Here is an 18,093-nt window from a genome sequence, read left to right on the forward strand (position 1 = left end):
GTACAGAGACCATACTTTCAGAGTGTAATGTATGTGGACATCTATATAGAATTTCTAACCCTTACTCAATCTAAAGCAAAAGAAGAAATTTTGGCTACAGAGAAAAGAACTTTAAATTATTTTGCTGGTTGAACAACAGCAGGTGATGCAGTCACTTGAATCTCTGCAAACGAAGCATGATGACTTGAGTCACAATGTACTAATACTTGGTGACATTCTAATGAAATCATATTATTTAAAAATCTGAATTTATCACACACATCAGAAGATAGAAGACACACTGGAAGATTGCTGTAGTGGAGATAACAATATTATAAGATGGATCCAGTCCCTCATAAGTTCTACCACATACATGGCTTTCACTCCCGGAGTTTCCTAGACTTGTATGGTTCTAGTAAACCAGAAATGGCCTTTACCTTTGAGTGTTTGAAGTATCCTATGAAGAAATTTTACGATACATTTTCCTCAGGTAGGTAAAGCTTATTTTGAATAATAAATTATTTTTACAGGAAATATATATTAGGAGAAATGAAGCATGAACTATTTATTTGCCAAAGGATCTTGTGCAAGTGAAGAAATGATGGAAACGGATGAATGAACCTTATTTAGAAAGAACAGGTAAAGACTAAGCAGAATTGCTGCTGATCCACTTTTTAGGAAAACCTATTGATATTTTATCTTGTTGTTGGAGTATAAGAATACCCATAAGTAGACTGAAGATTAATGAGACTTCATATACCCAAATGTATTAAAAGGCCAATCAACACAGCTATAGGTGGAGCCTGGTTGTCTGACTTAATCCCTGGCTTCTTATATGTGATGAATAACCCAACAATTAGATCTCTCTGACATAATTCCCAGCTTGGTGTGCCCCTGGAAGTTTTAGCTGCCCCCATCCGTCTGTATGTGTTATTTACATTCTCCATTATATAAAACAAATAACACTGTAATAGGCGTACACACGGTCGGACTTTGTTCGGACATTCCGACAACAAAATCCTAGGATTTTTTCCGACGGATGTTGGCTCAAACTTGTTTTGCCTACACACGGTCGCACAAAGTTGTCGGAATTTCCGATCGACAACCACGCGGTCACGTACACCACGTACGACGAGACTAGAAAAGGCCGGTTCAGAACCAAGCGCGGCACCCTTTGGGCTCCTTTTGCTAATCTCGTGTTAGTAAAAGTTTGGTGAGAGGCGATTCGCGCTTTTTCAGACTCGTGGCTTTCAGATCGTTTTCTGCCGTTCAGTTTGTGCTTGTGGGTTTGTATCTGCTCTTCAGTGCGTGCAGTCAGTTCGTATCGGAGTTTTCTGTGTGATCTTGCCTGCTCGTTGCTGTTTTTCAGGTCGCTCTTCACAGGCCTTGCTGTACTTCAGTGTGTTCTGTTACTTCGTTCTGAGCAGCCGACCGTTTTCTAGCCATGTTTCGTATGCGTACTCCTCGTAGAGTTCGTGCTGTGTGGGGGCTTGGTGTTGGGGTCCTTACCTTGACACAAGTCCAGTCCATGAACAGGGGGGAGTTCATGGACCAAGAATTGGTTGCTTCAGCGTGACCAGTTCTGTCATATGCCTTTGCTCTGTGAGATCCGTGAGAATAATCCTGATGATTTCAGGAACTTTCTCAGGATGACGGACCCCGTGTTTCACCGTTTGTTGGCTTCGCTGACCCCCTATATCAGCAGGCAGGATACCTGCATGAGGCAAGCCATCACTCCGGAGCAGAGGTTGGTCGCTACCTTGCGGTATTTGGCCACAGGGAGAAGTCTGCAGGACCTCAAGTTCTCGACAGGCATCTCCCCCCAGGCAGGGGTGGATCCGGGGGGGGGGCAATGGGGCAACTGCCCCCTCCGAGAAATGCGGTGACTGTGACAGAGCCCGCCGGCGGGCGGCTCCGTAATTTAGAGAGCCGCTGGGCGGCTCCATGAGTGAAAGAGCCGCCGGGCGGCTCCGTGAGTGAGAGAGCCGCCGGGCGGCTCCGTGAGTGAGAGAGCCGCCGGGCGGCTCCATGAGTCAGTGAGAGAGCCGCCGAGCGGTTCCGTGAGTGAGAGAGCCGCCGGGCGGCTCCGTGAGTCAGTGAGAGAGCCGCTGAGCAGCTCCGTGAGTAAGAGAGCCGCCGGGCGGCTCCATAGTGAGAGAGGGCGGGCTGCTGGCCAATCGGGGAGCCGGCGGGTGGGGGAGCAGAGAGATGACATCATCTCTCACTGCCCGGCGCCCGCCCTGCATCCCTGCAGTTCCCCCCCCCCACCATGCAGGCAGCTGCGGCAGCAGAGAGATTACATCATCTCTCTGCTGCCTGTCTCTGGGACACAAGAGACCACCTTAGCAGGTGGCAAGTGACAATCTTCATCTGGTGACAGGCGACGTGGCAAGTGACAATCCGCAACATGTGGCAGGCGACGTGGCAAGTGACAATCTTCATCTGGTGACAGGCGACGTGGCAAGTGACAATCTGCATCTGGTGACAGGTGACGTGGCAAGTGACAATCCGCAACATGTGGCAGGCAACCTGGCAAGTGACAATCCACAACGTGGCAGGCGACGTGGCAAGTGACAATCTTCATCTGGTGACAGGCGACAGGGCAAGTGACAATCTGCATCTGGTGACAGGCAACGTGGCAAGTGACAATCCGCAACATGTGGCAGGCGACGTGGCAAGTAACAATCTGCATCTGGTGACAGGTGACGTGGCAAGTGACACACTCGGGGCTCCCACTGATTCTGCATTATGGTGAGTTATTTAATTTTTTATAACAATGTAATAATAGTAATAATGCGCTTCAATCATCCTGACACCATAACAACCATGGTGCCGTGATGATTGAAGCGCCAACACCAGCCATTTCCCCGATAGATGTACCCCAAAAAAATATATTTTCTGGCAGTGCCCCTCCCGAGACTAGACTCTGGATCCGCCCCTGCCCCCAGGCTCTTCTTTGTGGACATTTACTGCTTGTGTTTGTTTGAGCTGACCCTGACAGAAATGTGTGGAGTGCAGAAAATATCGTGATTGTGTAACCTTATACAAAGCACTGTTGGCTGTTATTTACTAAATGCAAAGACACTTTTCACTACAAGTGCACTTGCAACTGCACTGAAACTGCACTTGTAGTGCAAAGAGGATTTGCCCTTAGGAAATTACCCCCATTTTCTCATAAAACAACAATTACATCACCCCAAAAGTGTTGTAGTGTTGAGACAATAATCCACACATTCTTGATGAACAATCTTTTTAATACCTGCACAATCACATGTGCATTTACCAAAGGTTTTTCTGACAAACCAACATGTTTGTTGTATACCAATTTTTGTGGTGTCATTATCCAAAATCAAAATGTGCATTTTATAGAAAACAGGCCTGTGTAAAACCCACAAGAAAGACACAAATCTTGATCTTACAAAGTTCACATTTGGTAGAACCTGAAGGCAATATCAGACATGAGTATTTAGGAACTGTGTTTGATATTGCGTTCAGATGGGGGGAAATCACCCCAGGAAAAGCCAAATTTGGAAGATGCACACAAATTTCACAATGTCAACATGTGCTATCTGCCATCAGGGGGGATCAAGGGACGTGTTTTGGGGGAGAAAGCCCTTCCTCACCGCTACTTTATTATTGAGGAAGGGGTTGCACCCCCAAAACGCGTCCATTGATCTCCCATGATGGCAGATAGCACATGTTGACACACTGTGTGCATCCTCCAAATTTGGCTTTGGGAAAAATCAAAAAAACATTTCGCACATTGTAGCACACAAAAGAAGAAAGTGATTTGGAGGGGTTTTAAACTCGCCCCAAAACATCAATGATGTTTTTATATTTTGGAATAACATCATTGATGTTTTGCTTGATGTTTTCCAATTGTAAATTACACCCCATGATCTCCCCGATCAGGATCTGGGCACTTTCTGATGTGAAAGGATCTTCATCCACAACCTCACGATCACCTAAAAAGAGAGGAAACCCAAAAAAAATTAGGTCTAAAAAATATGCCGCCATCCATCTCTTATCTGAGCCTGTGGTCGCAGACACTCACCTGTTGTGGTGACTAGTTCCACCACGTCTTCATCCTCCTGATCATCTTGTGTTGGGGGGATTTCCCCTTCTTCCAGAGGGGGGGGGGCTCCGGTCTCCTCAGATGAGGGGTGTCCTCCGAGTCTTTTCTCCCCTATGTAAAACAAAAATGGTATAATTAGCACACAGATATTTGATGGCAGAACTAGAAAGATGAAACATTGCTTGGAAGTGGGGTACAATTGTCTATTTTAGCCGAGTTCCAAGATGTAGCTTTTTTAGTGTCCTTTGTCAACCTGCAATACTTTACCTGTTTGGTAAAAGCTTCACAGATGTAGCCCCCCCTATAGTATACACTGGAGCACCTGTGTGGCCCCCCTAATAAAAATGGTGTTCTGGTGTCCCACACTAGTGCTCCAGTGTCCAGATGTGAAAACAGCTGCTGAGTGTCCTCTCCTTACACACAATCTAGTTTGCATTTCATTCTAGTAACAAACCCATCTACACAACCCAATTCTTTGAAGACAAGTATAGGGCGTCAAAATGGTGGCCAAATGCATATGGCCTAAACAATGGTATTTTATCATCCGAAATAAAAATGTGTGATCCGAACGAATAATGTGCCCATGAACATGAAAGTTGCCATTTTAAACTGTACAACAGTTCCTAAAAGCACATGGAGCAGCACGAAAGTAATAAACACAAGAACAATAGGAACACAGCACAACTACTTACTTTTTTGCAGCACTCTCTGGATCTTTCTGTACTGCTCATGTTCTCGTAATTTCAGGTCCGACCACCGCTTCCTGAGCTGATCTTTCGATCGTCGTACCCCGAATTTCCGGTGCAGACTCCTGACCACTTTCGCCATGATCTTGGCCTTTCGGACATTGTGGTTGGGGTAAGGCCCATACTTTCCATCATAGTCGGCCTTCTTCAGGATGTCCACCATCTCCAACATCTCCCCAAAGGACATATTTGAGTCCTTTAATCTCCTTCTGGATCGGGACGTTTCAGGCTCCGGCCTTTCCTCCTCCTCGTTGCTGTAATTAGCACGATCCTGCTGTCTATCCGCCATGTGCTCTTCCTCCACTGCGCCGAACAAAAAGGGGCGGGGAATAGAATAGAAAGAACGTCAGGGGCGGGCGGAGTTATACGCATGCGCAGTGTGTATAAATCGTAACGCGCCCGTCTTACGTACGATCTGTGAGTGGAGGAAGGAGCATCGGAGACGCCGATCGTGCTAACGAAGGTAGGATCTAAACTTCGGCCTATACTGCTTCGAAATGGAAGCCTATATTGTAACAAGATTAGGGGAGTTTGGCCTGACATTAGGGTTTGTCTTGTGTTGTGTCTTGCAGAGAAAATGGATGGGTTCAACGACCACAATTTCCTGCCCCTGTTCATTGACAAGTACAGGGAGCTGCCCTGTCTGTGGCAAGTGAGACACCCCCACTATAACCATAAACAGAAGAGGCAGGCAGCGCTGGAGAAACTGCTGGAGTTGGTGAAGCCGTGGTCCCCACAGCAACCATCCCCTATTTAAAAGCAAAAATTGGTGGCCTGAGGAGCACTTATCTTAGGGAGCGCAAGAAGGTCACAGATTCCCAGAGATCCGGAGCTGCAGCAGATGACGTTTATGTCCCCAGGCTGTGGTACTATGAGAGACTGCGATTTCTGTCAGACCACACTGAAGTCAGGGAATCCCTCTCCATTCTTCCTTCCATGCTTCCTTCCATCCCAGCTGAGGCTTCCGATGTCCAACCTGGGCCTTCCAGCCAGGAAGAAGTGGAGGAGCCCAGCTGGAGTCAGGTATAGCATTCTTCTACAGATTTCTGGGCAATAAATAAATGATGTTTACTAGATGTTATTATTGATCATTAATTGCTGATTAAAAAAAGTTTTTTATTACATATCAATAGACAGTAGTGGGCATCCAAAATTGGGACAAGAATGCAAAATGCTGGGCTCAGAATGATAGTCTGTTATATTTGTTAACATTCAATTTGCAGCAGTCAGGAGGTGAAAATTGTGTGTGATTGATGTAAAAAATACTAAAACTATGTCCCTTTTTCATACACAGGAAGACCTCAGCCAGGAGGAGGCTGTGGAATGTGGCAGCCAGGAGGAGGCGGGGATTAGTGTCAGCCAGGAGGAGGCGGGGATTAGTGGCAGCCAGGAGGAGGCGGGGCTAAGTGTCAGCCAAGAGAAGCCTGGGACAAGTCGCAGCCTGACTGAGTCTCAGGTTCCTCCCCTCCGCCTGCCACATAAATGAGCCAGGAAGATGACTCCCAGTCCTGTGCAGGATTCAGCATACAGGCTGATCCAGGAGGCTTCGGCGTCCCTCAGAGCCTTCCCCAGTCCTGAAGAGGCCTTTGCCTGCATGGCTGCCACCAAATTGCAGGGCATGCAGGAGGGCCAACGCAAGATCTCTGAGGACCTGATTTATAAAGTCCTACGTAAGGGGGAGAGTGGGGAACTGACACACAAGACGGATGTCATTGAGATCGACGATCCTCCTTCTCCTCCTCCTGCTGCCACAACTCCACCACCACAGCCACCTCGTGGAAGGAGGCGTGGAAGGAAGACCAAAAAGTGATGACCCTGGGTTCAGTCTGGTCTGACAGAAGATGCAGTCTCTTGTATGACCACAGCCTGGAGACACAGATGACATCTGCTGCTTTCCGGATCTCTGGGACTTCTGGACCAGACTGCCCTCCCTTAGATATGGACTCCTCAGGCCACCAATTTTGCTTTTAAATAATTGATGTCTGCCCTGGGGGTCCCAGGCTTCGCCAATTTCTGCAGTTTCTCCAGCGTTGCCTCCCTCTTTGTTTATAGTTGTGACCCCTTAATAAAATATTTTTAGGTAAATTCTACTCTCCTGTGTGTGTTTTCATCCAAAAAGGACAGTTTGTTGGTGACGATTCAGGTACATTTCTAAAGTACAATGTGAAATTAACAAGGGACAACAATACCAAACAATCTCCTACAGATTAAATAGAACAACATATCAATGGTGTTGTGGGAACTTGTCACAAAAAACACACAAACATTTTCGGGAGTACAAATCAAAATCACCAAAAAAAAAAATTAAAAAAGAGAAACACAAAAAAAGATTCTACATTAAAGGCAAAAAAAAAAAAAAATATGTTGTCAGATGTGAGAAATCAAAATATATTGAGGGAATCCCGATAAATAGTAACGAAATCAGTTTTTGAGAAGTGTGTGTGAATATGAGCATCAAAACTACTTAATTCTTGTCACATTATAAAGAAGAAGAGAGTGCGCTGTATTAAACCATTTTGAACATTGCAGCGTGACGAAAGTGCTGTATCCATTGCGAACGCTAAGTTTACCAGAACGAGCTGTCCCGTGTCGGAATTTCTTCTGAGCATGCGTGGCACTTTGTGCGTCGGAACAGGCCACACACGGTCGGAATTGACGCGATCGGATTTTGTTGTCGGAAAATTTTATCTCCTGCTGTCCAACTTTGTGTGTCGGAAAATCCGATGGAAAATGTCTGATGGAGCCCACACACGGTCGGAATTTCCGACAACACGCTCTGATCGGACATTGTCCATCGGAAAATCCGACCGTGTGTACGGGGCATTAGGGATAGTGGGAACCCCTCATAATGGACACAGCAGGTATATCCACACATGAACTTAAGGCAGGAATGGTGGTAACACCTCATAACATGCATAACAGGTGTGCAGACGCAGGACTACTTGCAGGGAAAGTGAGAGCCCCTAATAATGGGCACACCAGATGTACACAGCTAGGAATTCAGCATAGAGATCTCATCAACAGAATCCAGAAGAGACGGAAGAAACTTGCAGGTGGTGTAACTCTCCAGCACTGACCAATAACTAAATAACTATCATTTGTTTTAATGAACTGGCCCTTTAAATACTATATATTCCAATTCCTTACATTGCTTATATTGATAGTGCTGCATCATTTTATAGGATGTGTGTGAACAATATTTGTACAATGTACAATTACTGTAGGCAGGATAGTGTGTCATGTTAGCTAGCAATTTAGCATGTGTAGGTGGAACACAGTTGTGTTCTGAATTCAAATACATGTGTATAGAGACCGTATCACAGTTCTCCTTGAAAGTTGTTTTGAATCTTTTTCTGCAGGTGAGTTTAAAGGAGATGTTTTGATTGACATCACCATTGGTCCCTTCATTCAACATCTCTATGCAACACTGGAATATTTCAGACATATCATTCTTCTCAAGCCTTCTGACCACTGCATTGTAGAAGTGAAAAAATGGACGGACAGCCGAACCGGAGCGTTTGATTGGTCGCACTCCTCAACACTTGCTACAGAGATGGAAGGAAATAGGTAAAGTATCTGCTAGTGTTTTGTCAGAGTCGGGCTGAATGTCTGGTGTGATGAGCCAGTATTATTGAGAGGGGGTCCAGACATATTTGTTTTTTGTTTTTTTTATTAGCCACTTCAGCTTGTGAGAAGATTTGTAAATCAGATTAATTAGTAATATTTCATTTCAAGGGAATAAAAAAATAAAAATGTTCCAAATGCCTTAAAGCAGAGCTCCACAAAAAAGGGGCAGCTCTGCTTGTCTATTAATATGTCTATTTTGAAGGAAAAGGAAGAGGAGAGGAAGAGAGAATAGGAGGTGAGAACAGGGGCACAGAGCTGTCTGCACCTGCCTCCATCTGCTAGCAGATTGAGCGCTGGATAGAGGCTTTTCTAGTGCCAGGTGGCAAAGGGCATTACAGTAACTGGCACACCACTGCCTCTCTGGCTGTTGAATCAGGGCGCCCTGTAAGAGAACTAGTTAAGGTAAAGGGCGAGGGCCTGTAGAACCAAAGGGCTCAAACCATAGGGAACACCAGCCCGATAAATAATATAAGAACAAGGAGTAAAATGTGGAAGATGGGCTTTTGAAACATTTTTTCCCATAGGTAGTTAGAGTATATCACACAGATACATACAGTATATATTTCTTTAAAGGCATAACTTTTTTTTATTAATACATACAATATGTCATATCAAAAGGTAAGGGCAACTATAAGCCCACATATATAAAAGTGAATATACGTGTATCAAACATAGTGTAACACGTGTCACAATGAAAACACCAACATGTTTCGCAGCACAGGCCGCTTCTTCAGGCTTCATTATCCGTAGTTGACTTAAAACATCTTTTAAAACATACGTTGAATGTGTTCAAACTAGAGGGAGACCCTTATTGACACTACACCTTGCTGGTATAAGGTAGAGACAAAAGCCAGACATCAGATATGATATCTGCATAAAAAGACAATATGCTTAGACATTGGAAAGCGGGACTCAAAAAGTTGCGTTGCATAGGATCTGTATGAACCACCAATATTTGAGAGGTAAAGCCACCCAATTAAGAGATTGTAGACATGTTCAGCCAAGCAAATATATTGCATATGAACACTAAGTACAAATGTCATGAATACCCACAAATGGTGTCTGGGTCTCCCGAGGACCCAGAAATCCTGCTCAGACAAATCCCCTCACCGCATGCACGCGCCACTTACCGTATTTGCCAGCGTATAAGGCGGCTGGGCGTATAAGACGACCCCCTAATCTTCCATTTAAAACATTGGTTTTGTTCTATACTTGCCGTATAAGACGACCCCTTTCCGACCAGTCTGTCAGCCTGCTGGATTTGCGGTAATGCCGTATGTTCAGTAGCTTCGGTAACAGGTAACATACTGTCTCACAGTATACAAACAGTATACCGCACTGAGCTACTCACGGCGAGCGATGTATTCTATTAATGAATACAAAGCCTGCTCGGATTGGCAGAGGCTGTAACATCATTAGCCCACGCCTCTGACTCTCAAAGCCAATCGGAGCAGGCTACTGTATGTAGCCTGCTCGAATTGTTAGAGGTTGTTACTCCAATCCGAGCAGGGTTTGTATTCGTTAATAGAATACATCGCTTGCCAGGATACATTGAGCGAGCATCCAGAGGGCTGTCGTCCAGCGGGCGGCTTGAGTATAAGACGACCTCCGCTTTATACCCGGCGTATAAGACGACCCCCGCTTTTTGGACGTTTTTTTTGTGTGTAAAAGGTCATCTTATAAGCCGGAAAATACGGTACCAGAGATCAGTGGCCAGGCTTGGGAAGGGGTTTGATTCACCGGTTTTCAAGATAGTAACTCCATGACAGTGTCAGGGCTTGGCTCTGCCCTTCCTTCTCAAAGCTGGCTGCTCAGCTGTTGGCGAATTGCCAGCTCCTTTCTCTCCACAGTGACTCACCTGTTGATGATATCCTGCTCTTCAGTCCTGCCTACTTAAACCGTCCAGCCCAGATGGTCTCTGCCTTCGCCTTGGTCACATCTCTAGCCACTTCCGGACCGACGCACGCCAATATACGTCCCAACTTTGAAGAGGGATATCTTTGTTATGACAGCAGCTAGCTGCCATAACCCTGGTGTCCTCTTCTTTGGTGGGCGGTCCGGTTTCCGATAAGAGTGGTTTCTGCGGCAGATACGCATTGAGATCACTTTTATCGGCGGCGGGAGAGGGGCCCCCGTTGGTAGCGGCGGAGGCGATCGGATGCTTGCCCTTCCTGGGTATAGAGACGAGTGAGGGGAAGACCCGTCTCCATACCATTGCTGGCCGGAAGAACGTCAAAACGTCACGTCCGCCCATAGCTCTTAAAGGGCCTTTTTTTTTTTTTCAAATTACACATTTTTTTTAGTGCATTTTAGTGTAAATATGAGATCTGAGGTGTCTTTTTGACCCCAGATGTCATATATAAGAGGCCCTGTCATTCCTTTTTTCTATTACAAGGGATGCTTACATTCCTTGTAATAGGAATAAAAGTGAAAATTTTTATTTAAAAAAAGAACAATGTAAAAATAAAAAAATAAAAAGGTAAAATAAATAAGAACATTTTTTTTTTAAACGCGCCCTGTCCCGCCGAGCTTGCGTGCAGAAGCGAATGCATACGTGATTAGCGCCCGCATATGAAAATGGTGTTCAAACCACACGTGAGGTATCGCCGCGATCGGTAGAGTGAGAGCAATAATTCTAGCCCTAGACCTCCTCTGTAACTCAAAACATGCAACCTGTAGAATTTTTGAAACGTCGCCTATGGAGATTTTTAAGGGCAAATGTTTGTCACCATTCCACGAGCGGGCGCAAATTTGAAGTGTGACATATTGGGTATCAATTTACTCAGTGTAACATTATCTTTCACAATATAAAACAAAATTGGGATAACTTTACTGGTCTTATTTTTTAACTCAAAAAAGTGTATTTTTTTTTTAAAAAGTGCGCTTGTAAGACCGCTGAGCAAATACAGTGTGACAGAAAGTATTGCAATGACCGCCATTTTGTTCTCTAGGGTGTTAGAAAACATAAATGTATAATGTTTGGGGGTTCCAAGTAATTTTCCAGCAAAAAAACTGTTTTTAACTTATAAACAACAAATCTCAGAAAGAGGCTCGGACCTTAAGTGGATAGAGACGCTCTCCTGTGTTCTGGTTAAAGACTTACTTGGCTGACATTCCTTCTGGCTCCAGATCCTGCTTGCTGTTCTACTACACTCATCTCTGGCTCCCTGACATTTTGGCATGTCTGACTATCCATTCCGGTTCCTGAACGCTGGGTATGTTTTGACTAGGTTTACTCTATTTACCTTTTTATTACTATTACCTCTTCCCGTCCAAGCTATAGCCAAAAGACGGCTACAGCGTGGACCTACTTTGCCGGGAGGACGTCTATGGTGCTCGAGCGGCCTGCGTGCCCCCTGCAGGGTGCGCGCGGCGCGCTCTGTGCTCAGCCGAGTCTATGAGCTGACCCCTTACTACGTGATCAGCTGTCAGCCAATGACAGCTGATCATGTGATGTAAACAAAGCTGGTAATCGGCTATTTTTCTCCTCACGTTGAGCGTGAGGAGAAAAAAAAAGCTGATCGCTGGCGGCTGTGAGAGGGACATCAGTCCTGATCGTGGAGAGCCTCTGCAGATGCTTCTATGCCCACCTGTGCCACCTACCAGTGCCCACAGTACCACCCATCAGTGCCCACAGTGTCACCTATCAGTGCCCATAGTGTCAACTATCAGTGCCCACAGTGCCACCTATAAATGTCACCAATCAGTGCCTCATCACCAGTGCTGCCTATCAATACCACCTACCAGTGGCCATCAGTGACATCTATCAGTGCCAATCAGTGCCACCCATCAGTGCTACCCGTTAGGGCCCATCAGTGCCGTCTTATCATTGCCCATCAGTGCCGTCTTATCATTGCCTATCAGTGTCGCCTTATCTGTGCCTATCAGTGCAGCCCATCAGTGCCCATCAGTGCAGCCTCATCAGCAAATATCAATGAAGGAGAAAAATGACCTGTTTGCAAAATGTTATAACAAACTATGAAACTGGGTTTTTTTTCAAAAATTTCTGTCTTTTTTTGTTTGTTTAGCAAAAAATAAAAAACCCACATGGTGATTAAATACCACCAAAATAAAGTTCCATTTGTGTGAAAAAAATGATAAAAATAAATTTGAGCACAGGGTAGCATGACCGCGCAATTGTCATTCAAAGTGTGACAGCGCTGAAAGCTAAAAATTGGTATGGGCAGGACGGGGGTTTAAGTGCCCAGTAAGAAAGTGGTTAAACAAGTGTGATTTAACTGTACTTCTGTCTCAGTCTGATTCATGGTTTCTGACAGTAGGCGAAGGCTATGAATTCAGAAGATGCAGTCAATCCACTTGTTGGTGATATTTTTTCCAGATTGGATGAGCAGGATCACCGCATGGATCAGTTTGCCATGGCGTTACAAATGCAAAAAACTTGCATGGCTCACCTGGAATCTCCCACTGTGGCTGCTCCGGTACAACCTGCTCCAGTCTCTGTGAAGGCACCCGCCTCGAGTATTACCTCTATAAGAGGTATGTCTGGTTCTGCTCCGCTTCCCCAGCGATTTGGGGGCGATCCAGTCCAATGCAGAGGGTTTCTCAACGAGGTTGAGATATACTTTGAGATGCTGCCCCAGGCATTTCCCACGGACAGAAGCAAAGTAGGTTTCGTGATATCTTTGCTTTCTGAGAGAGCCTTGGCCTGGGTAAACCCTCCATGGGAGACACAATAACCTGTTGTCTTGAGTTACCCATAGTTTGTGGACAATCTAAAGTATTTTATTCCCGCGCTACCATGTAAGAAATATACTGACAAAGGAAAAGTCGCTTGCACTGGATAGGGTCCTAACTGGCCCCTATTGATACAGTAAACTAGCGAGTGATGAAGTCACGTGATCCGTGACACCACGCGTAGGGACGGGACAGGCACCTTCCACTGACAGAAGCGTACGAGCTCGCTGCTCGTTGGATATATGCGCTCTCTGTTATACACTGTGTGAGTACTATTTCTATTGTTAATAAAGCATACTTGGTTTTAAAAAATTACTACACTATATGGTATCCCCTTCCTTTCTTGGCCGCCCTGCCCCTTGAGGATCTAAGGCATACAGAGATCTAGTCCAGGATCCAGGACCAACCCCCATAGGAGCTGATACAAGCGGTGTCTCATTCATGCTGTAACCTCAGTGTAATGAGGTAAGGGGCCACTGCCTATCAGTGTAGGATTGCTGCATGAAGAGGATCTAGTATCCCTTTCTGGTCTATGCACTTCACATCTCCCACCCATTCAAGTGATCGGTCTATGAAAAAAGTTTGCTGTTTGCACTAATTCACTGATTGGCACTTTAAGGACTGATGAGCTATTGAAGACTTTTACTTCAATACACGCCTGTAAGTCCCGCCCTACGCGTGTTTCGTCATCAGACTTCTACTGATAACGAAACGCGCGTAGGGCGGGACTTACGGGTGTCTTGTGGCACCTCCAGCTAGATGAACACAGGCTGTTCATGACGGGACTAACGCTTTCTTTTATGCTTGTATTTGCCTTGTAAATGTGAGTACATTATTTTATCAGCTATAATAAAGTTTCCACATACGGTTTTACACTATGGGCATTCCTACTCTCTTTTATATGTAAATCGGTAAACAACATTTAAAAGTACAGACCGGGGACACCCAGAAGTGCTACACAGTGGCAAATACTGTGACTGCCTGCACCCCTGCAGGGGGAAGTGCATCCGGTGAGTGCAAGCAGAATAAGAGCACGCTGTTGAGGCACAATCACCAAGCCAGCACCTGGACAAGAAGTTTCCCATATAAATTTGTTTCCCAGAGAGGGGCTTCCCTCGGAACCACTCAAAAGACTTTTTGTAATCAATGGAATTTTTCTTATCCAAAAATACTGGTTTTTAAGCACACAAGTCACTTTTTTGTATATCCCAGCACAAGTCACTTTGATGTAACACTAGCACTTTTCATGTACTATTTGCACGTTGTTATTTTTCATATAGGAAATGTGATATAAGATTGTGGCACTTCATTTTGAAATTTCACCCATACCATGATGAGGTAAAAACATGCATTAGAGTGAGAATATAACTAAAAACCTTTTACTGACAAATAACCATAAATTCTGACCAATTCATTCACGTATTTCATTTTGGAACACATTCCGTCAAGAAACCATTATTATTTATTTCCGGCACACAGGAATTTTTACTGATTTTATGGACTTTTTGTTATTTACACACACCATTTAGGACCCACACAAATAAAGTAATCACATCAAGCACTAAATAGGGCAATTGTCCACCACGGAAAATTTCATCCCATAAGGGCAGCGCCATATCTACTCCTGCTTTCCACACACTTTCTAATACACTCCACCTAGGTGGAACTGTATTCGTAGAGGCAGCAGCTCTATATTTTAGGAGTACCTTATCCACTGCGCGGATTCACCTTATACATCCTATACCTTATTGTAATTTGGACCTCACATTTCTTTATATTATTGCATCCACTGCTAATACACCCCACGCCCATGTTTTTGGGCTAGCTTTATACCCAGAGTTTGTGGCTTCTATTAACAGGGTATTTGACGTTCCCGCATGCTCCGCTTCTGCTGCCAAGTGCCTCATGTCCATCACAGAGTACGAGAACTGTTGCCGATTACGCCATTGAATTCCATACTCTGGCAGCAGAGGTTGCTTGGAACAATGAGGCCCTTATGGCTGCTTTTTCTCATGGTTTCTCAGATACCATCAAGGATGAGATAGCAGCCCGAGATATACCCACTGAGCTGGAGAAGTTTGCCATCCTCATTGACTCCAGACTCAGAGAAAGACTTCCTTTTAAGGAGCACTTGCGGAAGCCTCCTGTACATTTGTCTCTGAAATTTGCAGTCCCACCCTTGCCTCCCTCACCTCCCATGCCTCTTGGTACCGAGTCGGTCAGTGAAGATGAACCCATGCACTCAGGCTTCACGCGTCTCTCTGCGGATGAGAGAACCCTTAGGAGGAGGGAGAGATTGTGCCTTTATTGTGGCCAGGCACGTCATTTTTTGAAGTCTTGTCCTACCTGTCCAGGGAACGCCCAAACCTTGAGGTCCTGTCACGGACTGACCTTAGGGTGCGTTGTTTCGTCCCCAGTTAACCAGAAGGATAAGCCCCTTGTTTTGGTTACCCTTTCTTGGGCTGAGTTGTCCATCGAGATACAGTCTCTAATCGACATTGGGGCTGCAAGCCTGTTCATTGATGCTGCCTTTGTATCAAAGCACTCGATTCCGCTGAAGCTGCGTGACACTCCACTTGCCATTGAGGCTCTTGACGGGAGACCTCTACAGCCTGCCCATGTGACTCATGAGACTGTTCCGTTGTCCATGGCCGTAGTGGCTCTTCACCATGAGATAATCCAATTCCAAGTTATTTCCTCACTTAAGTTTCCGCTGGTTATTGGTTGTCATTGGTTACAGAGGCACAACCCCTCTTTTGATTGGCTCCATGCTGAAGTTCTCTCCTGGTAGCCACAATGCAGTAAGACATGCTTCCAGAAGGTAGCCAAGGTCCTGTGCACCTCTTTACTCTCCTCCCTGCCGGAGGAGTACTGCGATTTTAACAAAGTCTTTGACAAAGGTCAAGCCGGTAGTTTGCCTCCACACCGGTCGTATGATTGCACGATTGACTTACAACCTGGTGCCATACCCCTTTGTCGGTCTTGGAGGATAGGGCCATGGAGGAGTATGTTGCAGACGCACTTTCTCGAGGTTTCATCCGCAAATCCTCGTCTCCTGCTGGTGCTGGTTTCTTCTTTGTGAAGAAGATGAGTGGTGAACTGAGACCTTGTATTGATTATAGGGGTCTCAATCGTTTCAAAATTAAGAATGCCTATCCGATTTCGTTGATTACGGAGTTATTTGACCGCCTCAAGGGAGCAACGGTTTTCACAAAGCTTGGTTTGAAAGGGGCATACAATCTCGTGAGGATTAAGGAGGGCTACGAGTGGAAAACTGCGTTTAATATCAGAACAGGCCATTATGAGTAACTCGTAATGCCTTTTGGCCTTTGTAATGCCCGGCAGTTTTCCAGACTCCATGCTGACCGCAAACGCCTGCCTGCGCCTTCCTACCAGGTTGGGGACAGGGTCGGCCTTTCCGTATTCTTAGCATGATTAACCCAGTGGCTTACGTATTAGACCTTCCTTCTAATATGCGTATCTCGAATGTATTTCATGTCTCCCTATTAAAACCTTTGGTCTGCAACCGCTTTACCACCTCGGTGCCTCATCCTCACCCTGTACAGGTTGAGGTTGAGAACCATGAGGTGTATGAAGTACAGTCCATTGTTAACTCCCATTGGTTCCGTGGGCGCATACAGTACCTGGTGCATTGGAAAGGGTACGGTCCTGAGGAACGCTCTTGTGTCTCATCCTCGGACGTACATGCCCCTGTCCTCCTCTGTGATTTCCATAGATGTTTTCCCCTCAAGCCTGGTGGTCCTCCGAGGGGGAGGGGTCATTGAGGAGGGGGTACTGTCAGGGCTGGGCTCAGCCCTTCCTTCTCAAAGCTGGCCGCTCAGCTGTCGGCTAATTGCCAGCTCCTTTCTCTCCACAGTGACTCACCTGTTGATGATATCCTGCTCGTCAGTCCTGTCTACTTAAGCTGTCCAGCCCTGATGATCTCTGCCTTCGCCTTGGTCACATCTCTAGAGACGCTCTCCTGTGTTCCTGTTAAAGACTTGCTTGGCTGACATTCCTTCTGGCTCCAGATCCTGCTTGCTGTTCTACTACGCTCATCTCTGGCTCCCTGACGTTTTGGCTTGTCTGACTATGCGGTTTGTGAACTCTGGCTATGTTTTGACTATGTTTACTCTGTTTACCTTGTTATTATTATTAAACAAGTGTGATTTAACTGTACTTCTGTCTCAGTCTGATTTATGGTTTCTGACAGACAGCCAATGCACAGAGATCCAGTAACAGTTACTCCTAATATATGAAGAGAAGAGGAGAGCCTTGTAGTGTATTACGTTTATAAAACCATTTATTTAAAAAGTATACACTTACATTTAGGCAGCTTAATGTCAGCATGAAAAAAAAAACACGGCAGCGGTCAGCACCAGCCTGCTCGTGAGGGATGACATCACAAGTATGGCTCCGGCTGACGCGTTTCCCCCGTGACAGGCTTCGACTAGGAAAGGAGACTAATCCCCTTTTCAAAGGGGTCCTTTTGGACTTATGTATGGACACATTTTCTGTTTGAAAGCCTTATTTTCTTTTTTATTTCTTTTTTCACAGTGTGTTTGTTTTATTGAATTACACTTCAATGCTCATTATGAAATATTCTGCAAAAGACTATTGTTTTGATAGTATTCACAATCATCTGAAGAATTTCAGAGTCTGGCATGAGATAGCGCACCTATTTTTAATTATCTGTGTGATATACTCTACCTATGGATAAAACCGTTTAAAAATCCCATCCTCCACATATTACTCCTTGTTCTGTGCCCTGTAAGTGGTGCTACCCAGTACAGAACACACTCCTAATGTGTGCAGTGAGTCCACAGTGGGAAAGGAGAGAAGCAGAGGAGACAGTAGGGGAGTAGAGGAGAAGAGAAGAGGGTAGAGGAATGGAGGGGAGGAGAGGAAAAGAGAAGAGAGAATAGGGGGAGGGGGGAGAGCAAGAGGAGAGGTTCTAGTTAAAAAAAAAAA

General features: G+C 45.4%; 1 protein-coding gene across 1 annotated transcript in view; it reads left to right on the plus strand.

The window, feature by feature from the left end:
* The first annotated feature begins 257 nt into the window (after positions 1–257).
* LOC141108909 (nicotinamide N-methyltransferase-like) overlaps positions 258–18,093 on the plus strand; it is a 28,484-nt gene continuing 10,648 nt past the window's right edge. Inside the window, exons 1-2 of the mRNA XM_073600879.1 lie at positions 258–469; positions 8,160–8,367. Coding sequence (XP_073456980.1) covers positions 319–469; positions 8,160–8,367 — 359 coding nt within the window. The 5' untranslated portion in view covers positions 258–318. The remainder of the gene's footprint in view (positions 470–8,159; positions 8,368–18,093) is intronic.

This window comes from Aquarana catesbeiana, linkage group LG01 (assembly GCF_042186555.1).
Source record: "Aquarana catesbeiana isolate 2022-GZ linkage group LG01, ASM4218655v1, whole genome shotgun sequence".
In the NCBI taxonomy this organism is placed as follows: Eukaryota; Metazoa; Chordata; class Amphibia; order Anura; family Ranidae; genus Aquarana; species Aquarana catesbeiana.